Here is a 20,542-nt window from a genome sequence, read left to right on the forward strand (position 1 = left end):
AAACATTAATGTTAATGGAAATAAAGCTAAAATATAATATAAATATTAGTTGAAAAGCTTAATCTAAACAAAAATTGGAATTAGAACTGAAATAAATTGAAGCTGAAGCACTAAAATTATTAACTGGAAATATATAAAAACTAAGGGTTTTCAACTAAAAACTGAGAACTTTTTATGCGTTTTGGCCGTTCATTTACATGACAACAGCGTTTTGGGGCTGAAGACAAACTTTTGAAAACTGATTTCAAAGTTTTTGAAAACGATAACGTTATTGTCTCCATGTAAACTACAGCAACACGAATTTGTAAAAAACGGTGACGTCATGCGCATGCGTATTACGTGTTCAGTTTCTTACAAAGTGACATCGCCAACTACTGGCCTGGCATGTATAATACAGCGTTTTTAATCGTTTTCACAGATTCATGTGAATGGGGATCATTTTGACAATGTTGTCATCTGTACACTGTAAAAAAGAATTGTTGGTTTAACTTAAAGTAAGTTACGTGGTTGCCTTAAGTTTGAGTTTATTTAAATTAAAAATTTGAGTTAACACAATGAAGGCGATTGGTTTAATCAAATAAAATCTAAAATAGCTCTGTTTTTATTAGTGTTTGATGAAAAGAACTTGACCATCTCATTTTCTCTCTTGTAGAGACCCTGAACCTGCTCCTCCAACCCCTAGCGCCACTGAGCCCAGCTCCCTGCCCCGCGTGTCGAGTCGCAGCTACGACCTTCAGGAGAGACGTCGCACGGGCAACATGACTGGAACCGAGCAAGCCAAATACCAGCGGATCCCCACTGATGAGTTTGAGGCTCGAACCCTGGCCTCGGCCGACCTGGACGGCATTAAAAGTGAGTTTTTAATGCACATACCCAGTAGGATCCATCTCTACCTTGCTTTTGCAGGTTTAGTAAATACCTGCTCAGTTGTAGTGGGAAATCTTGAGGTACATACTAGCCCAAACTAACACTAAATGCATAAAGAATGATTTCTATTCCACTTTAATTGATTCCGAGTGCAATAATGCTGTTATTCCTTTGGTTGTTTCTTTATCCTGTTCTTACTTTCCATAAAGACCTGCACACCAGCGAATGGGATTTTATATGAAGCCTCTGGGTCTGAAATCTCAGTAACTCAATACATTTTTTTTAAATAAAGCTCTCTAAGCTGCCATCTTCAATACTATTGTTCACCATTAACATAAACAATGACTCTACATTCATGCATTTTGTGGATGATTGTTTCTTGAGCAGCAAATCAGCATATTATTATGATTTCTGAAGGATCATGTGACACTGAAGATGCTGAAAATGCAGCTTTGCATTACAGGAATAGATTACATTTTAAAATATATTCAAATAGAAAACACTTATTTTAAATTGTAATAATATTTCACAATTTTACTGTTTTTACTGTATTTTTAATCAAATAAATGCAGTCTTGGTAAGCATAAGAGACTTCTTTCAAAAACACATTCTTTTGAATGGAAGTGTATTTGAGTAGTTATTGTATTTCAAACTATTAGAAATCAAGCACACAATCCATGTTCTGGTCTTCTGTGATTTCAACATCTACAGTATAAATCCACTAGTTTCATGGTCTCTCAGGTGATTTGTACCATTCATCCTGCTACGCTTCACGGCAAGAGTCTTTTGTGCCCCAGTGCGACAAACCTTTCTCAGACTTCAGTTGTATATCAGCGGCTCCTGTAATATACCCCATCAGCTTTCTCCGTCTTCCTATGCGGGCCGCTAATTCATCTGGGAAAAGGCCCATCTGCTGCATATGCTCAGCTACAGGACTTATACGGCTGCTGTCTACCATTTAGTTTTAGTTGGCACATCAGTTCATAGGCAAACACATGTCTGACAGCAGTTAATAGACAATAATATGTTAAACTCTGTTTGATTTTGTTGCATCGCCAGCGGTTTCGATCGCTAGCAGCTCTCATCTGTTGTTGCAAATCGCTGTTAGTGTACACACTTTTTTAGATGTTTGCATAAGAATGCTAAAGTGAATTTCAACTGTTAAAGAGCTCCAAATAGCTGTGTGGGAAAAGGCTTTGGCCTCTTTTCTTGATTGGAGTTTGTTTCCTACAATCACCCTGGTTAGTCAAATCCCCTTCACTTCCCGCCCTGACCTTTTTACCCTGAATGTCTTTGGCAACTGGCCCGTCCTGTAATTTCACCCTGATGAGCTTGTTATGAACAAAAGCGATGACCTGCTTCTCAACTCTGCCAAGGAAATTTTACTAGTGAGTGTGGTCATTTGATGGATTATTACTCATTACTTAATTGTATAATTACACTGTAACAAGCACACCTTAAAATAAAGTGTAACCATAAACACTTACTTTTGAATGGTAGTTTCCTTCATTATTTGAAAGTAAACATTCCAGTTGTCCGTTTTCTACACAAAAAAAATCAACTGCCACAGCCTTTTATTTAAATAATATATGTTTTTGTTACATTCTTCCAGGCCATCGTTTTGAAGATGTTCCTGGAGTACGTCGACACCTGGTTAGGAAAAGCACAAAGGGTCAAGTGGTGCACATCAGCAAAGATCACAAAGAACCCAGCACACGCACTCGCAAACTGGACCGAACACCACATGAGGTGAGACTCGTGCTAGATTGTGAGTTTGACTAGCTGATGTGAGAAGTTTGGTTGAAGCTAGTGTATTAAAGGCACAACATGTAAGATTTTTGGATTAAAATAGAAGAGTGTTATATATATTTTGTTGACTTGTGTACTTACATTACATTATCCCAAATGTTTCCAAGAATGTATAAATCCAGAGTAATTTTAACCAGGACACGGACCATGCCAGGCGTCACCTATCAATGACATCATACCCGCGTTACCCTCGGTTTCCGGTTTTATTTTGTAGAAACCATGGAAACACCAAAGATGCTTTAATATATTATGTTTTTATTAGACAGGTTTGAATACATTAATCGAGAGAAAACTAATCATTGTTATATAGCTCAACACAGTAAAGGTGATGATACACGTGCCAACTTTTTGAGCAATGTTGCTGGGCAATGTTGCCGTCAACGGGCAACCTGGTGAGACAGTTGGCAGCAACCAATCAGAGAGGAGCAAATCTAATGCCAACCCAATAAATACTTAATTATAAACACTTGTTAGGCACTTTATTTCAACTATTCAAATATTTTCTTTGTTTTTATTAAATATAAATGCCTTTCCGATCTGATTTGTGATAGGAAAAGGGAGAAGAGCGAGTTTGGCAAAAGGCGGATTCAAACCCGCGTCGATCGCGTCAAAAGCTACAGTACACTCACGTGCCATACACCCTACAGCCTACGCCACTACAGACGTTAAACAGTACTCGTATTTTTAGTTTTTAACTGAAAACATTTGATTGCTAAATTACAGCCTACTCACATTAAATTGGACACCTGTTGGTATTTTAAGCATTAAATGAGGTAAATTCCCTATTTTGGGCTGACACATGATAACTTACCAGTGTAAAAAGACATAAATACACAATCGCTCCACTGCCGCTGAGAGGCCGCCATCTTGTTTGAATTTTTTCTGAAATCTCCAAGCTGGTCACATGATGGGCTCCTAGCATTCTGATTGGAGGTTCTCAAAAAATTGGCCACGACCAATCTGAAATATCCAGATATAAATTTGTTGCTCATTCTCAATGGGAAAGTGCCCAAGCAACATTGAACAAAAAGTTGCCCTGTGTATCATCACCTTTAGTCTTATCGTTTGAATCTCATTTTATCGCGAGTACCATGTTTTACCATGCCTAATATCAATCTAGCTTACTGCAGTGTCTCATAGTAGCTGCCGAGTGAACGCAGAGTAGCACTATAACAATTTTCAACACACAAATTAATCTAATATGATAAAACTGCGCTGTTACCCCACATACGCTTGACTGAAAGAAGCGGAAGCGGCGACTGTGGCATAATAAAAGCTCCACTACTGTTGAGACGTGTGTAGCGCTTACGCTTGTGTCTCTCATTAGCAATCGCTCCAGCGGCTTTCAGCCACGCCCTGCATACTACAGTAATGTTAATAAATCTTTAATACATTAGCTCATCCATAAATATGATTTCTGCCCGAGTCCCATCGGATTCTTTTCCACCGGCTGTAGACGTGAAGACAACACCTCCCATGATTCCGCAAAATCAAGACATAAAATATATTTGTTACAGTAAAATAAATTATTTAAATAAATTATTTAATTTATTTTAAAAAATATTTTTTATTTTTATATAATAATAAATTATTATTATTAGTAGTAGTAGTAGTAGTAGTAGTAGTAATGATAGTAGTAGTGTTAGTATTATTATATTTAAAAAAATAATAATAATAATAATTAATTAAATCCTTATCCAGTAATCATAAATAACCAGAAGGATCATTGAAAAGTCATGGATATTGGTTTATCAAAAACTGCGGGAAACCTGTTCACTATTAAGTAAACTTAAACGCTTGTTTAAGCTTTAACTAAAAGTTCTGTGGAAAAGTTTTAACACTATTCCCTCTGGCTGGGATTTTGGGAACAAAATTGTTGTAATGGGCACGACTAGTTAGGTTTCGGATGTCTCTACAGATGCCTTCACAAAGTCCTGATGGGTTGTTTCAGCTTGTTAAGTCCTTTTTCCCAGATTGAGATTCACTCGCGGCATTTCCATTTATTTTAGACAAGCCCGCTGTCCTTCACAACAAATAAAAGGAGGATTTTAGGGGGCAGAACCTGATTAAAAATGAATGAACTTCTTCCCTTTCACACACCTAAGAATAAAGGAAAGATCAGCTCGGGTAACTGGACACCGCAAGCCTTCAGAGTCAGCCATGTTTTATTAACGCCCTCAGATTCCCCTCTAGACAGGTAAACCAGCTACGTCTTAGGGTAAATGAGTGTACTTATGGACCCTCTTACTTCTAAACAACATCAGTGGGTGTTCACACCGCTGCCTGACGCCTCATCGCTCAGTCGTGCTCCGAACGAACGGCATGGTCCTTTTAGACTTTTCCAGACGGCTTGCTCAACACCAGAAGGTCAGGGAATGGTGTGTTGGTGTATATGCACATGCTGGATGCATCGATTGGTGTGTGATATCACATTTTGAGCAGATCAAACTAATGTCAACTTGAAATGCATAGCTGGTGCAGTTTTAATGATGTCTGTTGCTTTGACTACCTTAGCAAGTTTCTAATTTCTTCTAAAGAAAAGCCCTTAATGAATTTGTGTTTTAGGGCTCTTAAGATTTCTCATCAGAAGGTGTTTAAATAGCATGTTCTGCACTCATTTATTGCCACCAGGTGTTTGTGGAGCTGAATGAGTTGATCATGGATAAAAACCAGGAGATGCAGTGGAGAGAAACGGCCCGCTGGATCAAGTTTGAAGAGGATGTGGAGGAGGAAACAGACCGCTGGGGGAAACCACATGTCGCCTCGCTGTCATTCCGCAGTCTGCTGGAGCTGAGAAAAACCATCTCTCATGGTAAGAACCTGCTGAAGCCTCCATAAAATCTGTTTTGTAAGGAAGAAGGTCAGGTTAGCGGTAACACTTCATATTGTAATATCAAAATTAATTACAAAACCATTCATTACAAAAGCATCATGGTGTCTTGAGGTGTAATGTGCTACAGTATAATATGGTTTTAAACTACTTTTTTTATATAATTACTATACTAAATAAGACTACAAGGAATATTTCTGTTAAAAATTAATTTTACTATTTAAATGAACTTCAGAAAAGTGAGCAATTATGTGGATTATGGATAAAATATTTAGTCCCAAAATGTACATATTCCCCCTACATAATTATACATACAATCCTAATATTGTACTTGTGTATATGTATGTGTGTATATATATTAACATACATATTTAGATGTTGTAAAATGTAAATATACTGTATATATACTTTTATATATTTTATATGTGTGTGTGTGTGTGTGTGTGTGTGTATATATATATATATATATATAATATTTAAATTTTATATATTTTTACATTTAGATAGTTTAATATAAATTTAAATATTTTTTTTTTATATTTTTTTTTCATTGCATTGATTTTGTTATATTGACATTATATTGATTACATAAATAATCATGAAAATGAAATGGCCTCATTTTTAATTCCTCCCGTTAGGAGCTGTACTTTTGGACTTGGACCAGAAGACACTACCTGGTATCGCCCATCAGGTGGTGGAACAGATGATCATCTCAGACCAGATCAAAGCTGAGGACAGAGCCAATGTCCTCCGTGCTCTCTTACTCAAGCACAGGTAGATCTCGGATATTTGTACAGTAAGCAACATCTAACACCGTGTCTACACCGGGGCGTGACAAAGCGACTGTTTCAAATCTATTTGTTCTTCATGTCAGAAGTTGTGCCAGCTCTTGAAGTATGTCGGAAATAGAACGGGGCATCAGTTTACTGTTTAGGATTTGTCTGGTCACGTCGTACCACATCCAGTGTAGACGGCATCACTGATTATAATAGTTTTTATTTGCTTTTGTCATATTGCGATCGATGCTCGCATCTGGTGTAGACATGTTGGTCTCCATTTGAATCGCTTTTATCCCACATATGATTTTTACATTCTCATATAATTGAATGGTTTCTGTTTACCATAATGCCACCCATCCGTATGTAGATCCACACATGACTCTTCGCAGTCTCTCTTAGTGTCTCTTACCCGCTGGCTCCCTTGCTCTCCCTCCCTTAGTCACCCGAGCGATGAGAAAGAGCACAGCTCCCCCTTCCCCAGAAACATCTCCGCAGCCAGCCTGGGCTCCCTGATCACCCATAACCAGAGCAGCAGTAACCATCTGTCTGTCCCCGAACCCTCCGTCACAGAGCCACTCATGGGGTCCTCAAGGTCCAGTCAAGACAGCACACTTCACATTGACATAGAGAAGAATGAGGTAATTGGATGGAAGTGTCTCAATTACAGTAGATAATATTTTTAGTTGAAGAGGGCAACCTGTATTTATTTACAGATAATAGCCCACAATTTTTGGGTTTGTTTTTATTCATTAATTATTTTAGTTTTATAGAAAAATATGTATAATAAATCACCCAAAATTTGAAGAAGGGAAAAAAAACTTTTCAATTGGAAAAAAAAGAAAAACCTGTTGGATTTAGTTGAAGAAAAAAAAACATTTGCTGCTCCCAGTTCGCCTACTTATACTACTTTTGAGTGTGTAGCAGAAGTGTAGGCAAGCTTTGGGACGTACTACTTTGTCATAATTGCGACTTCAACAGACCGTTCTGTCGTTTAGTTATGTGCATCTGCCCTATCAATCATCTTGTCATAGTCAAAATCCTCCATGTTCAATTTAATTTAATTTTCTGCTGTATCGGAGAGAAATGTAGTAGCACGTTGATCTGCCAGTCGTGACTTTTTCATGCGGAGAACTCTCCTCGTGTGTTTTCAAATTGCATAATGATGCATTTAAAAGTTAATGGCCAAACGCATCATTACAAAAGTTCACAATGCTGTTGCAGATTAAATGTAATGTTGATAACATTAAATATCTTTTCGTCAGGTTAGATACTGATAATTAATCACTCAAACCCTTTTACCTGAACCTCTCTACTTAACCGTCGGACTTGCACATCCACCACGTTTGTAGTTTTTTAACACTTTTATTCATGTTTGTAGTTCTAATCGAATCCTCGTCTAACACGCAATGTGTTATGGGCAATATTAGTCATTAGAGTGTTCATGGATTTGCACTTTGGATTCTAACCGGAAAAAGTAGACCATCCGGGTATCTTTGGAATACTCATTTCAACATACTACGATTTGGGACACACTAATTGTAATTTTGAATTCTATATAGGACGGATAGTATGCGAATTGGGATGCAGCAGTTGTCTTAAAGTTCCTAGGCCTCGTTTTCATTCATTCATTCATTCATTTTGGTGTGAAATATGGCATTTCTTCACCAACCATATTTTTGCTTCTTGTCTAACGATTGAATGTGTTTTTGTGACACAAAATGTGAAATTTCCTTTAGAATTTTAATTCGCTGCTAAATATAAAATATTTTTTGGTCGTCTTTCTTTCTGATTCGTCTTATGTTTCATTATTTGCAGAAAGATTCAGCTCCACCTATAGGCATGCACAAATCCAAGTCCAAACATGAACTTAAGCTTTTGGAGAAAATTCCGGAAAATGCAGAAGCCACTGTCGTACTTGTTGGTAAGCTCTTATTAACGAATCCTATTGGAATGCCATTGAATTTCTGTCTTGGAATCAGTCCTAAATCATTTAAGAAAGAAAAATGGAAATTTGGAAAAATATTAATTTCACTTTATCCCATTTGAACCGGCTGCTAATAATGATTAATACCAAATTAACGAGATGCATCAGGAACTAACATAACTATCATAGAATAAACGCAATCAGCAAATTATTTCACGAGACAACAGGAAATTAAATGCATTTCTCCGTTGTTAGGCAGTGTCGACTTCCTGGAGCAGCCCACCATGGCATTTGTTCGACTGCAGGAAGCTGTAGAACTGGACTCAGTGTTGGAAGTATCGGTTCCTGTGCGGTTTCTCTTTGTGCTGCTTGGTCCTCCCAGCACCAACATGGACTACCACCAGATCGGACGTTCCATTTCCACACTCATGTCCGACAAGGTGAAGAAGACTTGGTCTAGCATACAACTGACTACAAATAATAAAATGACAGCTCACCAGCCCACAAGATTGTTCCAGAAATTCAGACTATAATGCCTATTTCCAGTGTTAACTTGATCTGATGTCTCTCCAGCAATTTCATGAAGCTGCATATCTGGCAGACGATCGTCAGGACCTGCTCAGCGCCATCAACGGCTTCCTGGACTGCAGTATCGTGCTCCCTCCGTCAGAACTGGGAGGTGATGACCTCCTGCGGTCCGTCGCTCACTTCCAAAGAGAGATGCTCCGCAAGAGAGAGGAGCAGGAGGTGGCCATGCTGTCCAAAGAGCCCAAGAGCCTTGAAGATAAAGGTCTGCATCTGCCTGGGTAGATTCAGTCTGGAATGACTGTAGTTCCAGTTAAGCTTTTATTTTGGTTTTATATTTTAATTTTTTGGGGGTTTTATATTTGGTCATTTTGTTCTTTTGTTCTGTGCGTGTGTGTGTGTGTTTTTTTTTTTTTTTTATTATTATTTTGGCTTATTTTAGTTGTTTGTCTTTTTGTGCTTTTATTATTAAGGTTTTTTATTTTATGTAGAGCTTTTGTTTTTCTTCTTTTTTTTGTTTTGTTTTTGCTTTTTTGTATTTTTGTTTTGTTTGTATTTTTTTATTATTTTTTTTTTTATTAGTGCATTTGCTTTTATTTTGTCTTTTTAGTTTTTTTCCATTTTATGTAGACACTGTTTTCACAGTTTTTTTTTTTTTACCTTTATTGTGTTTTTTTTGTGTGTGTGTGTGTGTGTGTGTGTGTGTGTCTTTTTTGTGCTTGTTTTATTTTATTTTGTCTTTTTGTTTTTGTTGTGTGTTTTTGTGCTTTTATTAGTGCGTTGTTTGGTGTTTTTGTTTTTTTTTTTGTTTTTTGTTTTTTTCCTTATTTCTTGTTGCTTTTTTTGTCTTTTTTTTTTTTTCCCCTTGTTTTGTTTGTTTGTTTTTAGTTTTGTTTCTGTGTGCATGTCTGTGTGTGTCTGTTGTTTTGCAACTTTCATAAATATTTCTCCAGTGTCCTGTTATATTAATAATATCCTAACTTCTCTCTTTATGTGTAAATCAGAGGCCTTGCTGGCGCCCTTCAAACCAGAAGACGACCCTTTACGACGCACAGGCCGTCTGTTTGGTGGACTGATTCGTGACGCCCAGCGCCGTTACCCAAAGTACATCAGTGACTTTAAGGATGCGCTGAACCCCCAGTGCATGGCTGCTGTCATTTTTATCTATTTTGCCGCTCTTTCTCCCGCCATCACGTTCGGAGGCCTTCTGGGTCAGTTATGCTATTGTTCTCCATTTCGTCTGTGCTTTTACTGACAGAAACGTATTGATAAGATTTTAAATGCAGTCATTTTAAATGCATGTCATCCATTACTGTTGGGCAGAATTTTTAGGATGAGAAGTTTTGGACATTGTTTGAAAGGGAAATTTATTTAGTTTATTGCATCCAGAGCTGACTTAAATTACTTGAAGTACCCAGAAAGTGACCGGTTATTTAACAAAAGGTTCATCATGATAAATGAGTCTGATTCTGATAAGTATTTTAGATTAGATGCCCTGAACTCCAGTGTCTGACCTCGATGTTCAATAATTCATGACACTGAAGCTCTGGTTTGTTTTATGTGTTCAGGTGAGAAGACTGAAGGGCTCATTGGCGTGTCGGAGCTGATTGTGGCCACGTGTATTCAGGGTGTGTTGTTTTGTCTGCTCGGGGCCCAGCCGCTTCTGGTGGTGGGCTTTTCTGGACCAATCCTGGTGTTTGAAGAAGCCTTCTTCTCTGTGAGTTTATAATGCTGTTCCTTAAACCAGATACAACCCCTACTGTTAAAGGAAAGTTCACTTTTTTCCCCAAGACACATACTCACAGATGAGAATGGATAGTAGTCAGTTAGCAAATGATTTCAAGCCAAGTCAAGCTAGCATTAGTATTACTGTCCTTCTTATTTCAGATTAGGGACCCTAAATATTAAAATTTGATGCATAAACCTGCACTATTTGTGCTATGGATATCTAAAATTGTCCTGTTTGTTGAATGTTTGTTGTTTGCTGTTACTTTTTCTAAGCAAACAGACTTAATTTTTTTTTTTTTTTTAACTTTATTTTCTTATTTACTTATTTTACTTTTCTTTTTCTATATTATTATTATGTTTTTAATTATTTTATTTTTAGTTATTTAATTTATGTATTTTTTTAATGCTCCACCCTTTATATTTTATTTTATTTTTATTTTATTTATATTTTTTTTTTATATTATATTATGTTTTTTTAATTACTTAATTTCCTTTTTTTCTATTATGTATTTTTTAATTTTATTTTTATTTGTAGTTATTTAATTTATGTATTCTTTTTAATGATCCACCTTTTATATTTTATTTTTGATTAATTATTATTAATTTATAAATTTACTTATTATTATTATTATTATTATTATTATTATTATTATTATTATTATTGTATATATTTTTTTAATTATCATTATTTTTTTATTTAATGCTGCACCCTACAGAAACTCTTTGTACCTCAGGGTTTTTCAGTGACTATGATTATATAATTTTTCAGTGTCTATGACTATAATTAGACATTTCCATACCATAAAACATCCCCTGTTGTTAAAGGACAAGTTCACATTAATTTATATAGCGCTTTATAAAATACAGATTGTTCAAAGCAGCTTCACTGTAATAAACAGAGGGAAAAAATCAGATGTAAAGCGTCTCTAAAAAGATTATTCATTATTCAGCTCAATTTAGTTTAATGTTGGTTCAATTTAGTTCAGTAACAACAGTGTGAATGTTGCAAAGTTCATTTGCTATGAAGCAAAATCAGTTCAACTATAAAGCAGCTCTACAGAATATAATAGTGTCATTATTCAGCTCAATTCAGTTCAAGTTCACCCAAAATAAACATTCATTCACTCCTCTTCTTCTCCAGTTCTGTAAGGGCAATAATATGGAGTACCTGACAGGTCGCGTTTGGATCGGTTTTTGGCTCATCATCATCGTGGTGTTGATGGTGGCCTTTGAGGGCAGCTTCCTGGTTCGATTTGTCTCACGTTTCACCCAGGAGATCTTCTCCTTCCTCATCTCTCTCATTTTCATCTACGAGACCTTCTCAAAACTGGTCAAGGTAGTTTGGATCGTCTTTTGATTGTGTTTTCTCTACATATATAATCATGAATTCCTCTTGACTGCTGATGTATCCCACAGATATTCCAGGAACATCCTCTGAAACGCTGCTCTGCTATGGTTGTTGATGTGGACAACTCGACGTACAACTCAAGCACTTTAAGTCCATTAGCAGCAAACAGCAGTACGCCAGAGATGGTGAAGGTGGTCGGTGAACCCAATACTGCTCTGCTGTCCTTGGTGCTCATGTCTGGGACCTTCTTCATCGCCTTCTACCTGCGCAAGTTCAAAAACAGTGCCTTCTTCCCTGGCAGGGTAAGATGCTGTCTGATCAGCTGACCCCGTGTTGAGTGATTAGAACACTGCAAAGAAAAATATTCCTATGTGAAATCTTTTGTCTAAAAGAAGTCTAATTTTTTTACAGTTAAGAAGAGTTATTGGAGATTTTGGAGTTCCTATTGCCATTCTCATCATGGTTCTGGTAGACTACAGCATTAAAGACACATACTCACAGGTGACAATGGACAGTTATCAATTATCAGATGAAAAAGTAATTGAAGTTAATAATAGTGCTTGCTGAATCAAGCAACACTATTAGTATTTTCAGGATAGGAACCCTACATATTAAGCTTTGTTGCCTAAACTTGCACTATTTGTGCTACTGAGATATGTCTCAGTAGCACAAATAGTGCAAGTTTAGGCAACAAAGCTTAATATTTAGGGTTTTTGTATTTATTGAATTTTTTTATTTAACTTTATTTCTCATTTTTTTCCTTATTGTTATTATTTATTGTTATTTTATCTATTCTTTTTAATTAATCATATTTTCTTTTTTTCTTTTTTTATTATTAATTTATATATGCATTTTTTTAATGCTCCACCCATATTTTATTTTTGATTTTCGTTTTTCTTTCTTTTATTATTTTATTTTTTTATTATTATTATTATTATATTATTTTATTTTTACTTTTATTAAATTTTTATTTTATGTATTCTTTTTTTCATTTATATATGAATTTTAAAGGTTTTAATGCTCCACCCATATTTTTTTCTCATTTATCTTTTATTATAATTATTGTTTATTTTATGTATTTTTTAATTATTCATATTTTCTGTTATTTATTATTGTTATTAATTAATTCTTCATAATTAAATCTTCATTGACTTTTATTATTATTATTTTATATATACTTTTCTCATTATTCTTTTCATTATTATTATTATTTTCAGTTATTTTTTAAACATTTTATAAATAACTAATAAGAATTATTTTATTGTTATTAATTTATTTATAACATGATTAATGCTCCACCCTACAGAAACTAAGTGTCCCCCGAGGATTTTCAGTGACTAGTCCTGATAAGCGGGGTTGGATAGTCAATCCTCTGGGAAGTGATGGTCAGTTCCCCATCTGGATGATGTTTGCCAGCATCCTTCCCGCTCTGCTCGTCTTCATCCTCATCTTTATGGAGACGCAAATCACCACGTGAGTCCAGTGCCATGCTTGGTTTCATTATAATTACATTTATAGAGCTCAAATATATTTTTAGCAATGTATTTTTTTTGTGCCAGGAAAAATCTTTCCACAATTATTTTATATAAAAATGTTTAGGTTTTTAATTTGTAATAAAGCTGGTAATTATATAGCTGTAATGTAACTGTAATACTGACAGTGTTTTTATTTTTTCACGTTTAAATCATGGCAGTATTAACGACGCTCTCTCCTTCTAGGTTGATAGTCAGTAAGAAAGAGCGCATGCTGGTCAAAGGTTCTGGTTTCCATCTGGACCTGTTGATCATCGTGACTCTCGGCGGCACCAGCGCTCTGTTTGGCCTGCCGTGGATGGCTGCGGCCACCGTGCGCTCTGTAACCCATGCCAACGCCCTCACCGTGATGAGCAAAGCCGTCGCCCCAGGAGACAAACCTCGAATCCAGGAGGTCAAGGAGCAAAGGGTGACCGGGTTACTGGTGGCGATACTTGTAGGTGGGTTTCAGCAATGACAATTCAAACATTATCAAAACTGCTGATAAATCTCATAAACGATTATTAAAATCTTGATGAATAGCATATTGTTGGATAAAGTGGGCAAGAGGGTTACCCTGGGCGCTTTATTTCAGTAGTCCACTTTAGACACTCTATTAACTATAAGTAACTCTCATTAGTGAATTAGTAGACTGTTAGGGTTAGTAGAATAAGTTGACGTAGTTGCAAAGGTACTAATAGTTAGTAGAATGTCTAAAGTTGACTATCAAAATAGTGTTTAACGATTCATCTATCTTATTATCAAGCAGGCAAATGTAATTATTTATTGGACATTTGTGTGTTTTATTATATTTCTGTTGCCACTGTTTTAGAAAAAGTCCAAGCATTGTAGTGATTTTTAACACTATTTAAGTGGGTAAAAACATCCTTTACTCATGGTAAAATCAAGGTAACTCATAGTATCTTGTAGGTTACTGCTTTAAGATGCATAATATTTCATTACATATCAGTGTAAATGACTATTGCATGTATTAACATATGAATTAAATGAAGAAAAAGTCTATAAAATGTACTCATACTGCAGATTTTGTTGGCTGTAGGTCTCTCAATAGTAATCGGTGATCTGCTCCGTCAAATCCCAATCGCTGTGCTGTTTGGCATCTTCCTGTACATGGGTGTGATGTCACTGAATGGTATCCAGCTGACAGAACGGATCCTGCTCCTGCTGATGCCCCCAAAATACCACCCCGACCACACCTACGTGCGCAAGGTCAGGACCCCATTCTGTTTTTTGTCTATTAATGTAACAGTAACACGATGCAGTAATGGTATCAGATACTGTTCAGAAATCTTATGCTGTGTACTGCATATTTTGACTGTATCACTGTTCCTCAGGTGCGGACCCTGCGTATGCATCTGTTCACAGCGATACAGGTGGTCTGTCTGGCTGTCCTCTGGGCGGTCATGTCCACCGTGGCGTCGCTGGCTTTCCCGTTCGTTCTCATCATGACCGTCCCTGTCAAGATGTTTCTTCTGTCACGCATCTTTAGCGCTCGTGAAATGCAGTGTGTAAGTATTTTTGCGCACACTAAGACATTTTTGCTTGCTTCTTAGCGATACACTATGATTCAAAAGTTTGGGGTCAGTAAGATTTTTTTTTTTTAATAATACTTTTATTGTGACAGTAATGGCATTTGTTTGTGTTACTAAAGATTTCTATTCCTTATAAATGCTGTATCATGTATCACATTTTCCATAAAAATATTAACTATTTTCAACATTGATAATAAGAAATGTGTCTTAAGCAGCAAATCAGCATATTAGAATGATTTCTGAAGGATCATGTGACACTGAAGACTGGAGTAATGATGCTGAAAATTCAGCTTTGATCGCAGAAATAAATTACATTTTATAATATATTACTATAGAAAAGAGTTATTTTAAATTGTTATAATATTTACAATATTACTGTTTTACTGGATATTTGATTAAATAAATGCAGCCTTGGGGAGCAGAAGAGACTTATTTTAAAAAATATTTTAAAAAAATCTTACTGACCTCAACCTTTTGAAACATAATGTACTTATAGAGAACCAACAAAATTAAATTTATATATAGTTAGGAAACATAAAATGTCTTTTTAAGTCCATTTGAAAGTGTTCACATCCCATTTTAATTCCTAAAATTTTATATTTCATTAATTTTTTTATTATTTTATTTTATTTTATTTTATTTTGAGAAGACTTGGTGACGTCTTAGAGATGGAGCGTTATTTTTTTTCCCCCTTTGGAATAATGTGCAAAAAGCCATATTAAAGGGATATTTCACCCAAAAATGAAAATTCTGTCATCATTCACTCACCCTCAAGTTGTTCAAAACCTGTATGCATTTCTTTCTTCTGCTGAACACAAAAGAAGAAATTCTGATGAACGTCGGAAACCAAACAGTTGATGGACCCCATTGACTTCCATAGTATTTTTTTTTCCTATACTATGAAAGTAGACGTGCCAATATTCGGTAATATGATATATCACGATAATGAATATGCACAATATTGTTATCGCGGGCACTTCAAAATAGCGTGAATAATTATTTATTACGAATTATTCAAATTTTTATAATTTAAAAATTTTTAAGCATTTTAAGAATAATTTCCCCATTAAGAGTATAAAATGCACAAATAATAAAATGCACCGCTGTAAGCTGCGTCAGAGACGCGCATGTAAACAAGCCCAACGTGCATGAGAAGCACATGGCGGAACGAGTGAAGGAGACGCGCTGAATGAAACTGCAGGTTCACTCTCTGACAGCAAAGGGCGCTGATGGAACAGCAGAAATGAAGCGGTTACCCCAGAAACACAGTAAACAAAGCAGCTGCGCTACTGAAAAGTATTTCAAATGCTTCAAACAGCCATTCAGTTTTTTTTGTATTCGCAATGTTGTTCATCACAGCACCAAATACTTAATACTTAGACTTAATAGGCTATTTATTTTCAAACTTTAACATTTTTATATTTTAATCTGGACTACAACATGCCCTATAATGACTGAAAATGTTCTGATTATTTGTTATTGTTCAGTAACACTTAGTGACATAAAGCTTCATTAGTTAACATGTTAATTCTTTACTACCAAACTGACAATACTCATAAAGCATTTATTAATCTTAATGTTAATTTCTTAGTTAATGTTTATTAACATTACTAAAATCAAAAGTTGTAATGGACCTGAGCTAAAACTAACAATGATCAGTTGTATTTCTTAACTAACATTAACAAAAAATACCTTCTGTAAGAAATGTAGCTATTGCTCATTCTTAATTATAAAGTGTTACCTTATCATTCTTTTGCACTTTAATCTGTTTGAAAAATTGTACTTTTTAATTTTGTTGCGTTATTGTAATTTTTGTTATAAGAAAAAGACTTCTTACACCTTTTATACTGACACTTTTTTTTTTGCAATTTATTTCAATATTGTGATAATACCGTATACCGTGATAAAAGCTTCAGCAATTATCGCAACATGAAAATTTGATACCGTCACATGCCTATATGAAAATCAGTGGGGCTCATCAAATGTTTGGTTACCCATATTTTTCAATATATCTTCTTTTGCGTTCAGTAGAAGAAAGAAATGCATACAGGTTTTGAACAACTTGAGGGTGAGTAAATGATGACACAAATTTCATTTTTTGGGTGAACTATCCCTTTAAGGAAGTAGGTCATTTTCAAAATCATGTTTGACTAGTGCTGTTTTTTGACTTTTCTGTCTCTCTTCCCTTTCTCAGTTGGACGCTGATGATGCAGAGCCCACTTTTGATGAGAAGGAGGGACAGGACGAATACACAGAGATGCACATGCCAGTCTGAGCCACGACCACAGCTGTCCATTTCTCACCTGTCTTCCTGTCAGTCAGGCTATTGGCCAATAGGACAGTTGCTTTTCAAACTTTGACAAACCAAATCGTGGTGAGAATATTATGTGGACCTGATCTCCACCTGACATTTTCCAGAGACTAATTTCACTTGTATTAGAAGGTTTGAGCTGCTATCACACCGTTTAGCCTTTACAAAGCGTATTTGTCGCCTATGAGGAAAACGAATGTACCGTATGGGGTTAACTGGACATTCCCAGCACCATTCAGGGCCCATGCAATATTTTATGTCGTTTTTAGTGTATATTCATGATCAAGAAAGATTGCCAAGGCCCATTTCATCTTATACCATATGTACGTCTTTTAATTTTTTTTAATTGTGTGGCAGCACAATCACACAATCGACAGTATTTTTTTTTTCCTTCGTTACCGTCCAATCACAACTTTTTTTTTTTTCATTTCTAAACAGTTGTTTTCTCTTTTATAATGCATGAAAGTCACAAAACAAAACAAAACTCTAGATGTGCAGTTGTAGTATATATTATATTGACTGTTACATGGAGCAAATGACTCATTCAGAGCAAGTGAACTCTGTTTTAGAGGATGAATTTGGTGGCAAGTGATCTTGAGGGGTTTTCAGATGAGTCCCAGATAGATTCACTAGTGACCTAGTTTCTTAAAACCCAGTTTAAGAAAAAGAAGAGGAGCGTCCCTAAAGATGATCCAAAAAATGTAGTGTTTAAGGTTCTGATTCAGTTCATTATGGTTTGTAAGAACTAAACAAATTGACCAAAGGTGTGTATCCCAAAGCCAAACATGGTCGCAAGTTCCATCACCAACACAATTCAACGGAACTTGCGACCATATTTGGCTAATGATGCTTTTGGGAAATATACACTTGATAAACTGTAATTTTCCACCACATTTTTAAAGTCTTTCCACATACAATGTTGAATTAACACTAAAACAGAAGCCTGTTCTCTTGAACACCAGTTCTCAGCATATACACAGTATAGATTTTGATTTACTTAATAATTATTTATGCATTTAACACGGGAACCGTATTATTTATTCAGTTCCTCAGTTCATGAGGGATTTTGCCATAGAATTCCTGAATAATATCACTACTTTTTCCTCATCTCATCATTCACTAATATTCCATTGCTTCACTTTTTGGATCCCTATAGTCAGTTAGATGGTGAATCTGCACTAATAAGATTCGACTGCTGCACGTACACTTTCACTTTTTTGTACGCACAAACCATCGGGAATTAAATTAACACATTTAATTATTTGGTTACGGTTAAATAATTGAGTTAAGCATATGTTATGTTTGTTATTTTAGCAGCATTACACATTTGTTTGAAACGTTCTGGCCTTTTTTTAATCTCCGGATTTGATCACACCATTGTGCTTTAAACAAGCTACAAAACAAGTGCTTTAGCTCATTTGAGCGATATTTACATTCCAGATTGTGATTCCAGAATCAGATGTATGTTAGGATCTATTAATTATAGGAATTTATTATGTTAGTTTTATATTGCATTAGCTTATGTAATGACATACGGAGAGTCAACTCGAAAATGAAATTGTGTAGAGGTTATTTTTATTCGACTAGGAATTGGTTAGACGCTTTGTCATGTGATTGATTTGAGAATATTTTTATAAAATGTTGTCTCTGTCGTCGTTTAGTAAATCAGGACCTTCAGCTTGTTGTACTTTGTCACCATTGTTGATCTTTGACATTCCCTCTGCCCGTGTTCAGCGACTGGTTCCACGTTTGCGTCTAGACACGTTTTAGGCCTGCAGAACTCTGGGAAATCAGACAGTAGAGCAGCACTTTGAGGTTGTGTGTGAATGTGCTGCTACTGGATCTGTACTGTGTGGATTCTCAGCAGCACTTGTTTGTAGATGGTATTTATTATGGATGTTCATGAAGGTTAATGCTGGAACACTGTGGTCATTTTAAAGTCGGGTGATATTTGTTACAAAAGTATGGCAAAGGGAAGTGAGGATCATTTACCATCTGTGGACATCTTTTTAATGCATTTTTGTTTTTATTGGATATTTGATTTTTAAATGTTCCATTGTACATAATGCAATATTTACAGTAAATTCCAAATATTGCAAATAAAGTTGATTTTTCTATTTAAATTTGTTATTCGTTTCTTTCTTTTTTTTTTATTACAGTTTTTAAAATTGCTTTGGTTTACATTTATTTATTTTTCTTCCACTCACAGCAAAAGAAATGCATTTGGTTCTTCTCTATTTAGTGTTAAAGTAACACTGAAGCGGAGTTAAAGTTAATGAGATAATTAATGATTAATTAAGTGATGATTGAGCATTAGTGATGAACACCTGCTGTTAACAAGCAGAATCACTGAAGAAAAGAGAAACACTGTTTGCAAAAGAATATAATATTAGGGGCCGTTAACATGTTGCGTCTAAAAACGTGTGGAAAGCGCGGCCGCGCCTCTTTCCTTTCCAAAGCGCTTGCGGTCCCTTGGCGTCTGTCGTTGCTATGCAACCATGAACTGCGCTCTCCAGACAGATCTATTTTAGAACCAGCCGCTATCAAAATATCATGGCTGCGGGCCAGATATTATTACTGGCGGGCCAGTTTTGGCCCGTGGGCCGCCTATTGCCGACCACTGATCTAGAAGATTCTCCTGACAAAACGTTAAGAAAACAATTTTACTTTAATTTGTGGTCAGTAAGATTTGTTTTTGAAAGAAATTCATATTTTATTCAGCAAGGATGCTTTAGAATTGATCAGAAGTGAATCAGTAAATACATTTATAATGTTACAAAAGATTTTTTTTTTTTTTTCAAATAAATGTTGTTCTTTTCTACTTTCTATTCATCAGAGAATCCTGGAAAAAAAAAAAAAAAAAAATTATCACCGTTTTCACAAAATATAAAATAATAATAAATGTTTCTATGCAGCAAATCATATTAGAATGATTTCAGAAGGATCATGTGACACTGAAGACTGGAGTAATGATGCTGAAAATTCAGCTTTGACATCACAGGAATAAATTACATTTTAAAACATTTAATTATGCTTAAATATATCATTTGAGCAACAAAAAAGCTAATAATAATAGCTAATCATATTCTGCTGCAATATAATACTGAGAAATATTTCATTTACTGATTTTTTTTTTTTTTTTTTTTTTTTTTTTCCCTCACTGATGTGTATCATCTGATGCTTCTGACAAAAAGTTAATTTGTAGAACCATTTTACAGATACGAGTCAATGAACTTTTTTTTTGCCGTGGCCCAAAATGACTAGTTGAGCTATGTGCAAATTGAATTGAATTAATTATACTATATAAATATATTCTGGTTCTAGTGTGTGCTGTAATAAAAACAAATCCTCATTACT

General features: G+C 35.3%; 1 protein-coding gene across 6 annotated transcripts in view; it reads left to right on the forward strand.

Moving 5' to 3' along the window:
- The window catches only part of slc4a2b (solute carrier family 4 member 2b), a 48,610-nt gene extending 29,302 nt beyond the window's left edge, over positions 1-19,308 (forward strand). For 4 of the 6 annotated variants that reach the window (XM_051882690.1, XM_051882691.1, XM_051882689.1 and 1 more), the window contains 18 exons: positions 653-852; positions 2,480-2,616; positions 5,308-5,488; positions 6,145-6,280; positions 6,725-6,923; positions 8,101-8,206; positions 8,465-8,649; positions 8,783-8,999; positions 9,739-9,945; positions 10,303-10,451; positions 11,604-11,798; positions 11,879-12,112; positions 12,222-12,311; positions 13,117-13,283; positions 13,529-13,782; positions 14,382-14,551; positions 14,677-14,850; positions 17,069-19,308. In XM_051882690.1, the coding sequence (XP_051738650.1) occupies positions 653-852; positions 2,480-2,616; positions 5,308-5,488; positions 6,145-6,280; positions 6,725-6,923; positions 8,101-8,206; positions 8,465-8,649; positions 8,783-8,999; positions 9,739-9,945; positions 10,303-10,451; positions 11,604-11,798; positions 11,879-12,112; positions 12,222-12,311; positions 13,117-13,283; positions 13,529-13,782; positions 14,382-14,551; positions 14,677-14,850; positions 17,069-17,149 (3,082 nt within the window). In that variant the 3' untranslated portion in view covers positions 17,150-19,308. Of the gene's footprint in view, positions 1-652; positions 853-2,479; positions 2,617-4,875; positions 5,094-5,307; positions 5,489-6,144; positions 6,281-6,724; positions 6,924-8,100; positions 8,207-8,464; positions 8,650-8,782; positions 9,000-9,738; positions 9,946-10,302; positions 10,452-11,603; positions 11,799-11,878; positions 12,113-12,221; positions 12,312-13,116; positions 13,284-13,528; positions 13,783-14,381; positions 14,552-14,676; positions 14,851-17,068 lie in introns of those variants that run through there. The other 2 variants (XM_051882694.1, XM_051882693.1) reach the window with 2 other exon arrangements.
- The last annotated feature ends 1,234 nt before the right edge of the window (positions 19,309-20,542 follow it).

Source organism: Ctenopharyngodon idella, chromosome 23 (assembly GCF_019924925.1).
Source record: "Ctenopharyngodon idella isolate HZGC_01 chromosome 23, HZGC01, whole genome shotgun sequence".
Classification (NCBI taxonomy): domain Eukaryota; kingdom Metazoa; phylum Chordata; class Actinopteri; order Cypriniformes; family Xenocyprididae; genus Ctenopharyngodon; species Ctenopharyngodon idella.